At 41.7% G+C, this 17,256-nt stretch overlaps 1 protein-coding gene across 6 annotated transcripts in view; it reads left to right on the top strand.

Moving 5' to 3' along the window:
* GNE (glucosamine (UDP-N-acetyl)-2-epimerase/N-acetylmannosamine kinase) overlaps positions 1-12,186 on the top strand; it is a 40,777-nt gene extending 28,591 nt beyond the window's left edge. For all 6 annotated transcript variants that reach the window (XM_045469501.1, XM_045469500.1, XM_045469499.1 and 3 more), the window contains 2 exons: positions 8,647-8,763; positions 9,988-12,186. In XM_045469501.1, coding sequence (XP_045325457.1) covers positions 8,647-8,763; positions 9,988-10,223 — 353 coding nt within the window. In that variant the 3' untranslated portion in view covers positions 10,224-12,186. The remainder of the gene's footprint in view (positions 1-8,646; positions 8,764-9,987) is intronic.
* Positions 12,187-17,256: the final 5,070 nt, after the last annotated feature.

Here is a 17,256-nt window from a genome sequence, read left to right as displayed (position 1 = left end):
GGGGGTGGACAAGGGTCTTGAGCTCCAGGAGAGCAGGGAGGATTTTTTAAATTTTTGTTTCCTCGGCCTCTAGCACAGGGTGGGTGCTTAATACACATTTTTAAAACTTTCTTTTTTTAATGTTTGTTTATTTTTGAGACAGAAACAGAGTGTGAGCAGGGAAGGGGCAAAGAGAGAGACACAGGATCTGAAGCAGGCTCCAGGGTCTGAGCTTTCAGCACAGAGCCTGCAGGGGCTCGAACTTGTGAACCATGAGATCGTGACCTGAGCCAAAGTTGGACGTTTAACCGACTGAGCCACCCAGGTGCCCCCTTAATACACATTTAAAAAAAAATTTTTTAACATGTATTTACTTTTGAGAGACAGAGGCAGAGCATGAGCTGGGGAGTGGGGGGAAAGAGAGAGGGAGAGAGAGAGAGGGAGAGATACAGAATCTGAAGAAGGCTCCAGGCTCTGAGCTGTTTGTTAGCACAGAGCCTGGCATGGGGCTCGAACCCACAAACTCCCAAGACCATGACCTGAGCTGAAGTCAGGTGCTCAACCAACTGAGCCACCCAGGCACCCCCCGTCCCCCCACTTAATACACATTTTAATGAAGAAGTAAATGGATTAACATACTACAGTTGTGAAGTCTGAGAAGTCTATTTGAGTTAAAGCTATTTCTGGACATGTTAATAAAAGGATGGTTTCTAGCCTAAGAAAAAGGAATCATTTAATATCATTATTAATGTAGCGTCAAGTGCACTGAGAATGATGGCCAAGGAATGTAGACGTATAAGAAGGACACCAGCGTTCTCTCCCTGTGCTCTTCATATGGGGAAGGGAGTGTTAGGATGCTGTCTGGAGGTTGAGAGAGGGTAAGTAGGATTAGCAGGGCAAGTTGGGATGAGCCAGGGATGCTTCCAAGCCTGGGAAACAGTGGTGTGGGTACATAAAGGGCAAGGTGGGGTAGAGCGTAGCAAGAGGGAGGCCAGGACCAGCAGCTAATGAAGCCATTGCGAACTTTTAGGGGAAAAGCATGGTCAGATCTGAATTTTAGACTCTTCACTACACTGTAACTTTCTGTTTTCTGGGAGAAAAATAGTAGTTGAATGGAGTGGCTTTATTTTTCAAAATTTTATTTAAATTCTAGTTAACATACAGTACAGTATTGGTTTTAGGAGTAGAATTTAGTGTCTTTTTTCCATTGGATATTCTTTTCTGCTTTGTTGAAGATTAGTTGACTCTATAGTTGTGGGTCCATTTCTGGGGTTTTTATTCTGTTCCATCGATCTATGTGTCTGTTTTCATGCCAGTACCATACTGTCTGGGTGACTACAGCTTTGTAATATAGCTTGAAATCCAGAATCGTGATGCCTCCAGTTTTGTTTTTTTCAGGATTGATTTGGCTATTAGGGATGATTCCATAGAAATTTTAGGATTATTTGTTCTAGCTCTGTGAAAAATGCTGGTGGTATTTTGATGGAGATTGTGTTAAATGTGTAGATTGCTTTGGGTAATATAGACATTTTAACAATGTTTGTTCTTCCAATCCATGAGCAAGGAATGCTTTTCCATTTCTTTGTGTCTTCTTCAGTTTCTTTCATAAGTGTTCTGTAGTTTTCAAGAGTACAGATCTTTTACCTCTTTGGTTAGGTTTATTCCTAGGTATCTTACGGGTTTTGGTGCAATTGCAAATGGGATCGATTCTTTGATTTCTTTTTCTGCTGCTTTGTTTTTGGTGTATAGAAATACAACCAATTTCTGTATGTTGATTTTATATCCTGCAACTTTGCTCAGTTCATGTATTAGTTCTAGCAATTTTTTGCTGGAGTCTTTTGGGTTTTCTACATAGAGTATCATGTCGTCTGCAGATAGTGAAAGGTGGACTTCTTCCTTGCTGATTTTGATGCGTTTTGTTTCTTTTTGTTGTCTGCTGAGGTTAAGACTTCCAGTACTATGTTAAATAGTAATGGTGAGAGTGGACATCCTTGTCTTGTTCCTCAAGGAGAAAGGCTCTCAGTTTTTCCCCATTGAGAATGGTTAATTAGCTGTGGGTCTTTCATATGTAGCTTTTATGATGTTGAGGTATGTTCCATCAATGCCTACTTTGTTGAGGGTTTTTTATCAAGAATGAATGCTGTATTTTGTCATCTATTGAGAGGATCATATGGTTCTTATCCTTTCTTTTATCAATGTGGTGTATCACGTTGATTGATTTGCACATATTGAACCAGCTCTGCAGCCCAGGAATAAAAAATCCCATTTGATTGTGGTAAATAATTCTTTTAATGTAGTGTTGGATTCAATTTGATAGTATCTTGTTGAGAATTTTTGCATCCATGTTCATTAGCGATACTGGCCTGTAATTCTCCTTTTTATTGGGGTCATTGTCTGGTTTTGGAATCAAGGTAATGCTGGCCTCGTAGAATTAGTTTGGAAGTTTTCCTTCCATTTCTGATTTTTGGAATAGTTTTAGAAGAATAGGTATTACTACTACTTTTTTTTTTTTTTTTTTTTAAGTTTGTTTATTTCTGAGACAATGTGCATGCGCAAGCTGGGGAGGAGCAGAGAGAGGGGAAGAGAGAATCCCAATCCATGCTGATAGCATGGAGCCTGAGAGAGGGCTCAATCCCACAAACCGTGAGATCATGACCTGAGCCAAAATCAAGAGTCGGATGCTTAACCTACTGAGCCACCCAGGCACCCTAGTATTAACTCTTCTTTCAAGGTACGGTAGAATTCCCCTGGGAAGCCATCTGGCCCTGGACTTTTGTTTGTTGGGAGTTTTTTGATTACAGTTTCAATTTCTTTGCTAATTATGAGTCTGTTTAAATTTTCTATTTCTTCCTGTTTCAGTTTTGGTAGTTTGCATGTTTCTAGGAATTTGTCCATCTTTATGATTGCCCAGTTTGTTGGCATGTAATTTTTCATAATCTCTTATAATTGTATTTCTGAGGTGTTGGTAGTGATCTCTCCCCTTTCATTTGTGATTTTATTTATTTGGGTCCTTTCTTTTTTCTTTTTGACAAGTCTGGTTAGGAGGTTATCAATTTTATTCTTTCAAAGAACCAGCTCTTAGTTTTGTTGCTCTGTTCTTTTTTGTTGTCGTTGTTTGTTTGTTTCTGTATCATTTGTTTCTGCTCTGTCTTTATTATTGTTTTATTTTTTTTTTTCAACGTTTATTTATTTTTGGGACAGAGAGAGAGCATGAACAGGGGAGGGGCAGAGAGAGAGGGAGACACAGAATCAGAAACAGGCTCCAGGCTCTGAGCCATCAGCCCAGAGCCTGACGCAGGGCTCGAACTCACGGATCGCGAGATCGTGACCTGGCTGAAGTCGGACGCTTAACCGACTGCACCACCCAGGCGCCCCTGCTCTGCCTTTATTATTTACCTTGTTCTGCTGGCTTTAGGCTTTCTTTATTTTCCCTTTTCTAGCTCCCTTATGTGTAACGTTAGGTTGTGTATTTGAGACCTTTCTTAATTCTTGAGGTAGGCCTGTATTGCAAGATACTTCCCTCTTTAAGACTGCCTTTGCTGCATCTCAGAGGTTTTGGACTGTCGTGTATTCATTTTCATTTGCTTCCATGTACTTTTTTATTGCTTCTTTAATTTTTTCATTAACCCATTCATTCTTTAGTATGATGTTATTTAACCTCCATGTATTTGTGGTCTTTTCAAATTTTTTCTTGTGGTTGACTTCAAGTTTCATAGCGTTGTGGTCTCAAAATATGCATGGTTGATCTCAGTCTTTTAAGGGCTGATTTGTGACCCAATATATGATCTATTCTGGGGAATATTCCGTGTGTACTCTAAAAGAATGTGTATTCTGCTGCTTTAGGATCAAATGTTCTGACTATATGTGTTAAGTCCATCTGGTCCAGTGTGTCATTCAAAGCCATTGTTTCCTTGTTGATTTTCTGCTTAATCTGTAAATTGGTATAAGTGGGGTGTTAAAACTCCCTACTAGTATTGTATTTCATCAGTGAGTTTCTTTATGTCTGTTAGTAATTGATTTGGGTGTCCCAGGTTGGCATAAATATTTACAATTAGAACTTGATGGGTAGACTCCTAAATTATGATATAATGCCCTTCTTCATTTCTTTTTACGGTCTTTGGTTTAAAATCTAGTTTGTCTGATAGAAGTATGGCTATTCCAGCTTTCTGTTAGTATCCATTATCATGATAGATGGTTCTCCATCACCTCACTTTGAATCTGCTGATGTCTTTAGGTCTAAAATGAGTCTCCTATAGACAGGTTATAGATGGGTCTTGTTTTTGTTTTTTGTATCCATTCTGATACCCTGTATCTTTTGATTGGAGCATTTAGTCCATTTACAGTCAGCATGATTATTGAAAGAAAGATAGGAGTTTACTGCCATTATGTTACCTGTAAAGTTGGTGTTTCTGATGATGTTCTCTGTTCCTTTCCAGTCTTCGTTGCTTTTGGTCTTTTTTTTCCCCCCAGAGTCCCTCTTAATATTTCTTGAAGGAATGGCTTAGTGGTCACAAATTCATTCAGTTTTGGGGGAAACTCTTTATCTCTCCTTCTATTCTGAATGACAGCTTTGATGGATAAGGTATTCTTGGCTTCATATTTTTCCCATTCAGCATGTTGAATATATCCTGCTATTCCCTTCTGGCTTGGCAAGTTTCTCTGGGCAGATTTGCTGCGAACCTGATCTGTCTTCCCTTGTAGATTAAGGACTTTTTCCCCTTGCTGCTTTCAGGACTCTTTCCTTGTCTGTGTATCTGGTGAATTTGACTATGATATGCCTTGGTGATGACCAGCTTTTGTTGAATGTAATGAGAGTTCTCTATGCTTCTTGGATTTTGATGTCTGCATGCTTCCCCAGATTAGGGAAGTTTTCAGCTATAATTTGCTCACCAAAACATTCTGCTCCTTTCTTTCTCTCTTTATTTTCCGGGACTCCTATGATAAGAGTGTTACTCCGTTTTAATAAGTTGCTGAGTTTCCTAAGTCTACCTTCGTGATCCATTATCTTTGTTTCCCTCTTCTTTTCAGCTTCATTATTTTCGATAATTTTAACTTCTGTATCACTGATTCGTTTCTCAGATTCACCCATTCTCACTGTTGTGACATCTATTCAGGTTTGCAGTTTGGTTATAGCATTTTTAATTTCAGCCTGACTAGGTTTTAGCTTTTATCTCTGCAGTAAGGGATTCTCTACAGTCTTCTAAGCATTTGTCAAGCCCAGCTAGAATCCTTATAATTGTTGTTTTAAATTCTAGTTCAGACATATTACTTATATCTGTATTGATTAATTCCCTGGCTGTCATTTCTTCCTGTTCTTTCTTTTGGGGTGAATTCATCCATCTTGTCATTTTGGAGGGGAAAAAATAATAATAAAATGGAATTTAAAAAATAATAAAGGAAGCTAGATCCTTGGTGTATAGCTTGAAGCTTGATAGAAGAAAAAAGATTAAGAAAAGGTAAAAAAAAAATTTTTTTTTTAATTAAAAAAAATAAAATACAATAAAAAATAAAAAATTTGCTTTCTGTATCCCAGGAAAAAAAACAAACACAAAAACAACTAATAGAAACAAAGCAAAGAAGCAAAGCCCAAGGGAAGCTAGATCCTGTTTCCCCTAGAGCTGAAGCTTTGCAGCATTCTATGATCTGTAGACGTAGTGCATGGAAGCAGTTTGTGTTGGTCTTCTGGTGGAGGGGCCTACTACTTTGATTCTCAGGCCAACTTGCTCTACCAGAGATGTGCCTGGAGGGTGCAAGGGGGCGGGCTTGGTGTATTGGCTCTGTTCTCCACTTGGTGGCTCCATTCTCTACTTGGTGGCGCTGTTTAGCTCACTGAGGTTGATCAGTGATGATGGGCTAGGGGTGAAAATGGCTTCACCCCACTCTGTAGCCTCCAGAGAGGCAAGTTTGTGCCCCCACAGATGTGCAATCGGTCATCCTCCTGTGTCCCCAGATTCTGTCAGCTCCCCACCTTCATACACCCTGTGTCTGCGCTGTCCACCTGCCATATGGTGCCACCCTCCTGGGTTTTATCTCAGACACAGCTGTGTTTCAAAACCCCACACTTCAGAGACCCCTGCGGCTTGGGACCTGCATTGAATCCTGTGGGACAGCATTTTGCTGCACCGTGGCTGGTGCTGGCTAGTCCTAAGCAACAGTTGCACGACTGTGCAGCAGCAGTGGCTTAGAGTTTATGGTAAATTGCAACATGCAGCCAGCATCTTTGTTCCTGTACTGGTGAATGGGGCAGCTCATACCCACCAGGGCTTTTGCCTGCTTGAGAGGCCATGTCGCCTCTACCAAATGCACTCCAGGGGATCCTCAGACCACACTGCCCGCGCCGGGGCTCTGCCCTGCTTCCTCGAGGGAACTGGCCTCTAAAACTTCAGACTCTGCACTCCACCCTCTCCTTTTTCCCCATCATTGGTTTTGGGGAACAGTTTTTTTTGTGTAGTCCCCTGCATGTATTTTCACTCTTTTATTTTTTTTCTTCATTCTTATCTCCCCTCCCCCTGATCAGAGATCAGAGAACCTCTCCCAGAGATTCAAAAGAATGTCAGCCATTCTTTTCTTCCAACGACTCAACCTTCCACAGTTCCTACCTTGCATGGGTTGTTTTTTCTGCTCGTAGACATGCAGTTTTGTCTTCTAAGACTTCCGGTCAATTTCTTAGGTGTTCAGAATGATTTGATACTTATCTAGCAGTTTGGGGGAGGAGGCAAGCTTGGAGTCACCCTACTCCTCTGCCATCTTGCCTTAATCCCTCCAAATGGAGTGGCTTTAAATAGTACAATTCTAGAGTGACTTCCCGTATTCTAGTCGGACAGCTGGGGGTTGAGAATATGAAAGGAGGAGCAAGTTGTGGCAGAAGATGATGGTTGGGTGCTTATGGGACATAGGGTGGAGATGTGTAGGCAGAGCCTGGCTACAGGAGTCTGGTGCTCGGGAGAGCGGACTAGAGGTGGGGATTTGGGAATCATCAGTGCTGAGGTGGCAGTTAAACCTTTGAATTGAATGAGATTGGAGTGAGGCAAGAGTTAGAGGTGGAACCTTGCAAAACAGTGTTTAATGGGCAGAAAGGAAAACCAGGAATGGGTAAAGTCACAGAAGCCAAAAGGGAGAGTGCTTCGGGGAGGGAATAGTTGGGAATGTCAAGTGCTGCTTTTGAGAGAGAAAATCAGAAAAAGGTATTGATTTTGGCCATGAGGACGCTATTTGAAACCCTGAAAACTATTTTTCAACCTCATTTTTTACATTCAGCCCCCCTTAGGAGCCTGTTCAGACTTTTCTTAGTCCTCCCCCCGCCCCATAATACTTTAATACCATATATCTGTTGATCTGTTTGTATTTATGTACTATTTGTATAAGAAGAATAAGCTTATAAACTTCCCCCCCCCCCACCCCCCTCCAAGAACCAGTTTTGGTCCCCATCAGGGCAAATGCCTGTCTTAAGAGCACATTCAAATCACAGGAGCAGAAACTTGACTACACTGAGAGGGAAGAAGTGTTTTGAGGACATGGAAATTGTGAGCACCTGCCAGTGGAAAGCAGACAGTAGGAATGGAAGCAAGGGTTGAGAATGCGGGAGGGAAAGGGCAGTTGAGTCCCTACTATAAAGCTCCTGGCGAGGGGGTAGGAGATGAGCTGCAAGGCCTCGACAGAGGGCCCAAGAGAGGGGAAGGATGAGTGAAGGTGTGCAAACAGACGTGTTTATAGGTGGGGGCAGAAAAGTGAGGGGACTGCTGCCTGTTGGTGTCCTTTAGTAGAGAGGCCAGCAGGACGGAAATCCTGTGGTAGGAGGTGGGGTATAAGGTGTGAGGTGGTGGAAACTGAGAAGAGCCACGGGGGGGAATGGGAGAGTGCTGGCAGGGGCAGCTGTGAGAAGATCCTTGGATGGGGTCTAGGCGGCAGCCTGCATGGCTGGGATTTTCTCTCATCAGCACACAAGTATGACAGCAGACGAGGAGGCAGATTGACCTGGGTTGATGACGGGCAGGGTGAGGGGCAGAAAAGACCAGGACTATAGATAATAGACATGTTTAGTGAGCATTGACTCTGGCCAGCACTTAACTAAGTACTTGATATCTGTTACCTCATTCAGTTCCTCACATAATCCTGCCAGGGTACATGGTGTTACCCATTTTATAGAGAAAAGAAGGGTCTGCAGGTGGCGTGACGTGGACAGGGTTGTGCAGCTGGTAGTGGCCAAGCGCCAGCAACTGAGAACCCCTGTCAGCGTCAGTTCTTCAGGCCCTGCCGTGGAACGTGGGGCACTCGCAGTAATGTGACCTGCATCTGGGGTGGATAAAGGAAGGAGATAAATACAGAGGAGTCTGATAATTTGGGGAAAAAAACACGTTAAGGACTCAGTTTCACGTGGAGGTGAGAAGTAAAGAAACTAGAGAGCCGGATAGGAGGCTGTGGTTGGAGTTGAGGATTTTCCAGGTGGGGAAGTTCTGGATGATAGGTAACCACGACAGCAAGAGGACAGCGGCCTCTGGAAAATGTATGTGGACATTTGTGCGTGATAAAAAGCTTTGCAAACGTGAAAAGAAACCATGTCTTCCCACTTGGGGGCTTGCCGCCCGCAGGCAAACTTAAAAGGTTGGCCCTGCTGCAGGGCTGCCACAGCCCAGTGATGACTGCTGCCTCTTGCCTCTTCTCTAACAGAAGACCTGCTCTTGGTGGAAGGGATGTCAGTGCCAAAAGACGAGGCCGTGAGTGCAGTCCATCTCATCCAAGCCGCGAAACTTGGCAACGTGAAGGCCCAGAGCATCTTGAGAACAGGTGAGCATGTGGCTCTGGGCAGCTGTGCCCTAGAGGGCCCCTCAGACCGCCCAGGGCTCCGACACGTACCCAGCCCCCCTCGGGACCAATGCTCTGGAATGTGTGTTCAGGGCCGTTTTTCCCTGCTTTCTGAGAGTGAAAAAAAGGAAATGGCATTCAAGGTATTTGGCAGCATTGCTTTATTAAACAAGTTTTTTGTCTTGTTTTAAAACCATGAATAAACTACTTGTTCATTTTATAGGAGATCTAGAGAAATACAGGAGAATAGGAAAAAGTATCCCTTTGGGGAGCCTGGGTGGCTCAGTCGGTTGAGCGTCCGACTTCAGCTCAGGTCATGATCTCACTGTTTGTGAGTTCGAGCCCCACGTCTGGCTCTGTGCTGACAGTTCAGAGCCTGGAGCCTGTTTCAGATTCTGTGTCTCCTTCTCTCTCTGCCCCACCCCCACTCTCTGACATGCGCTCTTTCTCACTCAAAAATAAACATTAAAAAAAATTGAAAAAGTATCCCTTCAAGTTTTACTCTTCAGAGATAGTCAACTATTAGCATTCCCTTCCAGTCTTTTCCAGTTTTTTTTTTTTTTAAACATAGTTGAGAGCATATGGTGTAGTATTACCATATCTAGCTTTTTTTAAATTTCAAAGCATTTTCTCATATTAAGAATAAATCATGAGGGCGCCTGGGTGGCTCAGTTGGTTAAGCATCCGACTCTTGATTTGGCTCCGGTCATGATCTCACAGTTTGTGAGTTTGAGCCTGCATTGGCAGTGAGGAGTCTGCTTTGGATATTCTCTCTCTCTCTCTCTCTCTCTCTCTCTCTCTCTCTCTCTCTCTCTCTTCCCCCGCCCCTCCTGCACTCAAGCATACGCTTTCCCTCTCAAAATCAATAGGAGCGGGTGGCTCAGTCAGTTAAATGGCCAGCTTCACCTTAAGTCATGATCTCATGGTTCATGAGTTTGAGCCCCACATCAGGCTCTCTGCTGTCAGCACAAGCCTGCTTTGGATTCTTTGTACCCCTCTCTCTCTGCCTCCCATCTCAAAAATAAACATTAAAAAATAATAAACCTAAAAAAAAGAATAAGTCACAAACAGCTTTAAAAGTACCACTTTCTCTTACGTAGTATGAATGTAGTGAGTATTCTGGGCTGCTGACTCTTTCCACTGTCCTCTGGTGTTTTTGATTTGGCTCTCTCCTTGAGACTTATTTTCATTTTTGTTTTCTTGTAGCTGGAACGGCTTTGGGTCTTGGGGTTGTGAACATCCTCCACACTATAAATCCTTCCCTTGTGATCCTCTCTGGAGTCCTAGCCAGTCACTACATCCACATCGTCAAAGATGTCATCCGCCAGCAAGCCTTGTCCTCGGTTCAGGATGTGGACGTGGTAGTTTCGGATTTGGTGGATCCCGCCCTGCTCGGTGCCGCCAGCATGGTTTTGGACTACACAACTCGCAGGATCTGCTAGGCCTCCCAGGAGGGGACATGGACCAAGACTCAGAACTTCTTCGTGGAATCAGGTTGTCTTTTAGATGAGCGTTTCTTACAAAGCAAATTTGGTATTTAGCAGGTGACTTCAGTTAAGTTTTTGCTTTTACTCTCCTCTTCCGAAGTCACTTTTCCCAACCCGTTTTGGTAGATGCTGCTCTTTCTGGGGTCATTTTAGCTCAAACCCTGTAAGTACCAGTCACAATTTTCTGTGCCAAAGGAGCTGTGATAGTAGACAAGGAAGCCTTAGGACTCTGCTCACCAGACGTACCACTTAGACCTGCAGGCCTTGCTTGAGATGGGACCTTGATACTGGAGTTTGGATTATTAATCCTTCCTACTCTGACCTTAAACTCAGATTGCAGAAAGGGATCCAGTCAGGAAACAGAAGGAAATCTCACCGTGAATGGCTAAAGTAAACTTTTTTAAAAACAGCTTTACTGAGATATTTTTAAAAGTGTACAATTTGGTAAGCTTTGACATATGTATATACCTGTGAAACCATCACCACAATCAAGACATTGGACATACCTGTCACCCCCAAATGTCATCTGCTTAAAGATGTTATTTGCTACTACTCTTGGAGAGTCTTGAGCAACTTTAGGGATCTGAATTACAGTGGCTTTAAGTGACCTTGTCCTTATCTTCTTAAGGACAGCTGAGAAGCCACTAGGACTTAACAGCCTCTGAAAGGAGATTAACCATCCCCAAAGGATCTTCGCTATGGACAAACACCTCTCCCTTCAGTAACTTTTCATGCTAATGTTGAGTATGACCCTGGAGTATCTCCTAAGGCAGCGTTTGTGGAGCCCGTATCTGTGAATCTGGATTCTGGCGAAATATGATTTTGTGCTTTCATTGGTGTCTAGATACAAAGGCTAGGGTTCTTGCTATCAATTTCAACCTGGAAGAAATACGAATACCCACCATTTATTAAGTGCCTACTGTGTGCCAGGTTCTGAACTAGGTGCTCCATATATGTTATTCTAAATTCTCACAACCTGGGAGGTAGGTGTTTTAATTTCCATTGTATACAACCGCAAATTAAGTCTTGGCGCGTTTAAGTGATGGCACCTAAAGCTGTGTGGCTAGTGACTCTCAGAAACAGGATTTGCTCCCAGGTCCATCTGTGCTTTTCTGCTAAGCCACACAACCCCTCAAATAAAAACCTTGCAGAAGGTAAATATATCCTAATTTAGTTCAGACTGACAACAGCTTTAATAAGACTGTCTCTTTAGCAGATGACTCAATTTGTCTTTGATGCTGTCCCTCAGTGATAAATTTAATCAAATATTCTTCTCTGCTGTGGACATTTTGCCAATACAGTATTTTGTCTAGTGACAGGTTTTTATGGGTACTTTCAGATGATCTAAGAAAGCATATGCATGTTTTTCAGATTCTTATTTTAGGAAAACCAGAAAGTTTCTATTGTTTCAGTGTTAGCATACAAAATAAAGTGTGAAAGAATCACTATTGCATTTGAACTACTTCCTTCCTGGTGGGTTAATGTGAATAGATAGGTTGGCTGATTCTAAGAACTCCACCGGCCCTGAAATAATCTCCAGGTCCTGGTTATTGTTGAAAAATTCCACCGTGATTCCTAGGAAGGAAGCTAGTTCTGCTTGGCGTCAGCGTCTGGGGTGAGGTGGTGTCCTGGGAAGGGACACCAGTTGTTCCTGGGCGACATCTGTAACTGCTCTGGACACCAGACGGTTGCATTGCTACCAGGCTTCATACCAAATATTTGGAAGGATGGTTCTAAATCTAAAACCAAATCTTAGTTTTTATTGAATTCACAGAAAGGATAATTAATATATTCCAGCATAATTATTACTGACAGTTAAACCACATATTAATTTATTTTAGTGTAAATATTTGTATGTTACTGTTCTGAGCCAAATTCTAAAGAAAAAAATAAATATATTTCTTTGTGGAAATCCTAACATTTTTGCATTTTGTTTTCTTAATTAACTGTCTAGCTAAAATCCCTTCCCAGAAGAAATTTATGTTGTTGCACTGCTTACTTTTTGAAGGTCATGTAACTTCTTAAGGCATCTAGTACAGATTTCTTAACCAAACAAATAATAAATCTTTGATAATATGGAGTACTGCTATATAATATTTTTATATATTGCAGATGATCACCACAGTAAGTCTAGTTAACAGCCATCACCATACCTACAGAACTTTTTTTTTCTTGTAATGAGAACTTTTAAGATCGACTCTTGTAGCAACTTTCAAATATATGGTATTTGAGGTACAGGCGTACCTCATTTTTAAAAAAAAATTTTTTTTTTTTTTAACGTTTATTTATTTTTGAGACAGAGAGCATGAACGGGGGAGGGGCAGAGAGAGAGGGAGACACAGAATCGGAAGCAGGCTCCAGGCTCTGAGCCATCAGCCCAGAGCCCTACGCGGGGCTTGAACTCACGGACCGCGAGATCGTGACCTGAGCTGAAGTCGGCCGCCCAACCGACTGAGCCACCCAGGCGCCCCCAGGCGTACCTCATTTTACTGCGCTTCACAGATAATGTGGTTTTTCTTTTTTGTTTTTTTGTTTTTTTGTTTTTACACAAATTGAAGGTTTGTGGCAGCCCTGTGTCACACAAATCTATTGGCACCATTTTCCCAACAGCATCTGCTCACTTTGTGTCTCTGTCACTAGTTGGTAATGACCGCAGTATTTCAAACTTTTTCATTATTATATTTGTTGTGGTGATCTGTGATGTTACTGTTGTGTTTGGGGGCACCATAAGCTGCACCCATATGAGATGGTGAACTTAAACCAAGAAATATGTGTGTTCTGACTGCTCCACTGACTCGCCGTTCCTCCATCTGTCTCCCTCCTCACACCTCCCTATTCCCTGAGACACAATATTGAAATTAGGCCAGTTAATAACCCTACAACGCCTTCTGTGTATTCAAACAAAAGGAAATGTTACACATTTCTCACTTTAACTCAAAGGCTAGAAATGAGTGAGAAGGGCAGGCCAAAAGCCGAGACAGGCCAAAGCTATGCTTCTCACGCCAGAGAGCCAAGTTGTAAATGCAAAGGAAAACTTCCTGAAGGAAATGAAAAGTTCATTTGCTACTCCAATGAGCACACATATGATAACAAGGCGAAACAGCCTTATCATTGGTATGGAGAAAGCTTCAGTGGTCTGGATAGAAGATCAAGCCAGCCACATTTCCTTAAGCCAAAGCCTAATCCACAGCAAGGTCCTAACTCTCTTTAATTCTGTGAAGGCTGAGAGAGGTGAGCAAACTACAGTAGAAAAGCTGGAAGCTAGCAGAGGTTGCTTCATGAGGTTCAAGGAAAGAAGCCATCTCCACGACATAAAGTTGCAAGGTGAAGCAGCAAGTGCTGATGCAGAAGCTGCAGCAAGTTATCCAGAAGAGCCAGCTAAGATCATTAACGGAGGCGGCTACATGAGACAACAGATTTTCAATGTAGGCAAAACAGCCATATATTGGAAGAAGATGTCTTCTAGGACTTTCATAGCTAGAGAGGAGAAGTCAGTTCCTGGCTTCAAACTTCAAACGATAGGTTGACTCTCATTAGGGGCTAAGGCAGCTGGTGACTTTAAGTTGGAACCAGTCAGTGTTCATTCATATACCATTCCAAAAATCCTAGGGCATTTAAGAATTATGCTAAATCTACTCTGTGCTCTGTAAATGGAACAAAGCCTGGATGACAGCACATCTGTTTACAACATGGTTTGCTGAGTATTTTAAGCCCACTGTTGAGGCCTACTGCTCAGAAAAAAAAGATTCCTTTCAAAATACCACTGCTCGTTGACAAGGCACCTGGTCACCAAAGAGTTCTGATAGAGAGGTACAATGACATTAATATTATTTTCAAGCCTGCTAACAAAACATCCACTCTGCAGCCCATGGGTCGAGAAGTCATTGCAACTTTCAAGTCTTATTGTTTAAGAAATACCTTTCATCAGGCTCTAGTGCCATATATAGTGATTCCTTTGATGGATCTGGGCAAAGGTAATTGAAAATCTTCTGGAAAGGATTCACCAAGTCTGGTGCCATTAAGAACACTCATGATTTAGGGGAAGAGTCAAAATATCAACAGGAGTTTGGAAGAAGCTGATTTCAACCCTAATGGATGACTTTGAGGGGTTCAAGACTACAGTGGAGGAAGTGAGGGCAGATGTGGTGGAAATAGCAAGGGAACTAGAATTAGAAGTGGAGCCTGAAGATGTGACTGAATTGCTATTACTGTCATGATAAGATTTTAATGGATGAGGAGTTGCTCCTTATGGATGAGCAAAGAAAGTGGTTTCTTGAGATGGAATCTACTCCTGGTGGAGATGCTGTGAAGACTGTTGAAATGACAGCAAAGGATTTAGAAATTACATACTTAGTTGATAAAGCAGTGTGGGGTTTGAGAGAATTGACTCCAATTTCAAAAGAAGTTCTGTGGGCGAATATCAAATGGCATTTAAATGCTACAGAGAAATTGTGAAAAGAAGAGTCAATCAATGTGGCAAATTCATCGTTGTCTTATTTTAAGAACTTGCCACAGCCACATCAACCTTCAGCACCCACCACCCTGATCAGTCAGGAGCCACCAACATTGAGGCAGGACCCTCCACCAGGAAAAAGATTACAACTCACTGAAAGCTAAGATGATGGTTAGCATTTCTTAGCAATAAAGCATTTTTTAATTAAGATATGTGTGTTTTTAGACATAATGCTGCTGCACACTTAACAGACAACAGTATTATAATGTAAACATTTATTTGCACTGGGGAACCAGAAGATTCACTTGACTCACTTTATTGCAGTATTCCCTTTATTGCAGTGGTGTGGAATTGAACCTACAATATCTACAAGGTAGGCCTGTATTATTTAATTATTTTTTGTTTATTTTTGAGAGAGAGAGAGGAGACAGAGCATTAGTAGGGGAGGGACCGAGAGACAGGGAGACACAGAATCTGAAGTAGGCTCCAGGCTCTGAGATGTCAGCACGGAGCCCAACCCAGAGCTCAAACTCACCGCGACATTATGACCTGAGCCGAAGTCAGACACCCAATCGACTGAGCTACCCAGGAGTCCCGGTAGGCCTGTATTATTAACTATAGTTGCCACACTGCATTACTTCCCCATGACTCAATAAATGGAGATTTGTACCTTTTGACTCCCTTCAGCCATTTCACCAACCCCTTCCCCATCCTGCACCTCTGACAACCACCAGTGTGTTACCTGTTCTCTATGAGCATGGTTTTTGGAGTTGTTTTTTTTTTTTTAAGATTCTACTTGGATATTTCATATGGTATTTGTCTTTCTGACTTTGCCCTCAAGGCCTATCCATGTCACAAATGGCAGTATTTCATTTTTTATGGTTGAATAATTGTGTGTGTGTGTGTGTGTGTGTGTGTGTGTGTGTGTGTATGTGTACGTGTATGTGTACACAGATACCACATTTTCTTTATCCATTTATCCACTGATGTACACTCAGGTTGTTTCCAGATCTTGGCTATTGTAAATAATGCTCTAGTGAAGACAGGGGTGCATTTATCTTTTCAAGTTAGTCTTTTCATTTTCTTTGTTAAAATACCCAGAAGTGCAATTGAACTATACATTGGTTCTATTTTTAAATCTTTGAGGAAACTTCATACCATTTTCCACTGTGGCTGCACCAGTTTGCTTCCTACCAACATAGTACAAGGAGTCCCTTTTCTCCACATTCTCCCCAACTGTTTTTTTTTTTTTTTAATGTTTTTATTTATTTTTAAGACAGAGACAGCATGAGCAGGGGAGGGGCAGAGAGAGAGGGAGACACAGAATCCAAAGTAGGCTCCAGGCTCTGAGCTGTCAGCACAGAGCCTGACGTGGGGCTTGAACTCACGGATTGTGATATCATGACCTGAGCTGAAGTCAGATGCTTAACCGACTGAGCCACCCTGGTGCCCCCTGTCTTTTTGATAATAGGCATTCTCACTGTGGTTTTGATTTGCATTTCCCTGATGATCAGGGATATTGAGCATCGATGCATCTAGCTAGCTGTTGGCTATCTGTATGTCTTTGGAAAAATGTTCAAATCCTTTGCCCATTTTTCAATCGGGTTTGATTTTTTGTTCTGCTGGTATAGGAATTTTTACATATTTTGGATTGACCCCTTATCAGATATGATTTGCAAATACTTTCTTCCACTCATTAGGTTGCCTTTTCATTTTGTTGGTTTCCTTTGTGCACAAGCTTTTTATTTTAATGTAGTCCCACTTTTCATTTTTGCGTTTGGTGTCAGATTCGGAAAATCACCAAGACTGATGTCAAGGAGTTTATTGCCTACTGGTTTCATGTCTTATATTCAACTCTTTAATCCATTTTGAGCTAACTTTTGTGTATGGTGTAAGATAAGTGACCTAATTTTCACAACAGCAATTATTGAATACACTGTCTTTTCTTGGTTATATGTTCTTGTCTCCTTTGTCGTAAATTAACTGACCATACATTCATTGGTTTATTTCTAGGCTATTCTGTGCCATTAATCTAGGTCTGTATTTATGCCAATACTCGATTACTATAGCTTTGTAATAATATAGTTTGAAATTAAGGAGCATGAGGCCTCCAGCTTTGTTCTTTCTCAAGATTGTGTTGGCTGTTTGGAGCCTTTCGGGGTCCTATACAAATTTTAGGGTTGTTTTTTAAAAATGCCATTGGAATTTTGAGAGATTGCATTGAATCTGTAGGTTGCTTTGGGTAGTGTGAACATTTTAACAATATTCGCCCAATCCCTAAGCATGGAGTATCTTTCCACTTATTTGTCTGCAGTTTCATTTATGTTAGTTTTCAGTGTACAGGTCTTTCATGTTTTTGTTTAAAAATCCCTGGGTATTTTGTTTTTGATGCCATTTTATAAATGGGATTATTTTAATTTCTCTTCCTGGTAGTTTATTAGTGTACAGAAATGCAAGATTCCTGTGTATTGATTTTGTGTTCTGCAACTTTACTGAATTTATTAGTTCCAACAGTTTTTTGGTCTTTGGGGTTTT

The sequence above is a fragment of the Leopardus geoffroyi genome, chromosome D4 (assembly GCF_018350155.1).
Source record: "Leopardus geoffroyi isolate Oge1 chromosome D4, O.geoffroyi_Oge1_pat1.0, whole genome shotgun sequence".
Lineage (NCBI taxonomy): Eukaryota > Metazoa > Chordata > Mammalia > Carnivora > Felidae > Leopardus > Leopardus geoffroyi.
Note: the sequence above shows the minus strand (reverse complement) of the source record. Positions and strands in the feature narration are given on the sequence as shown.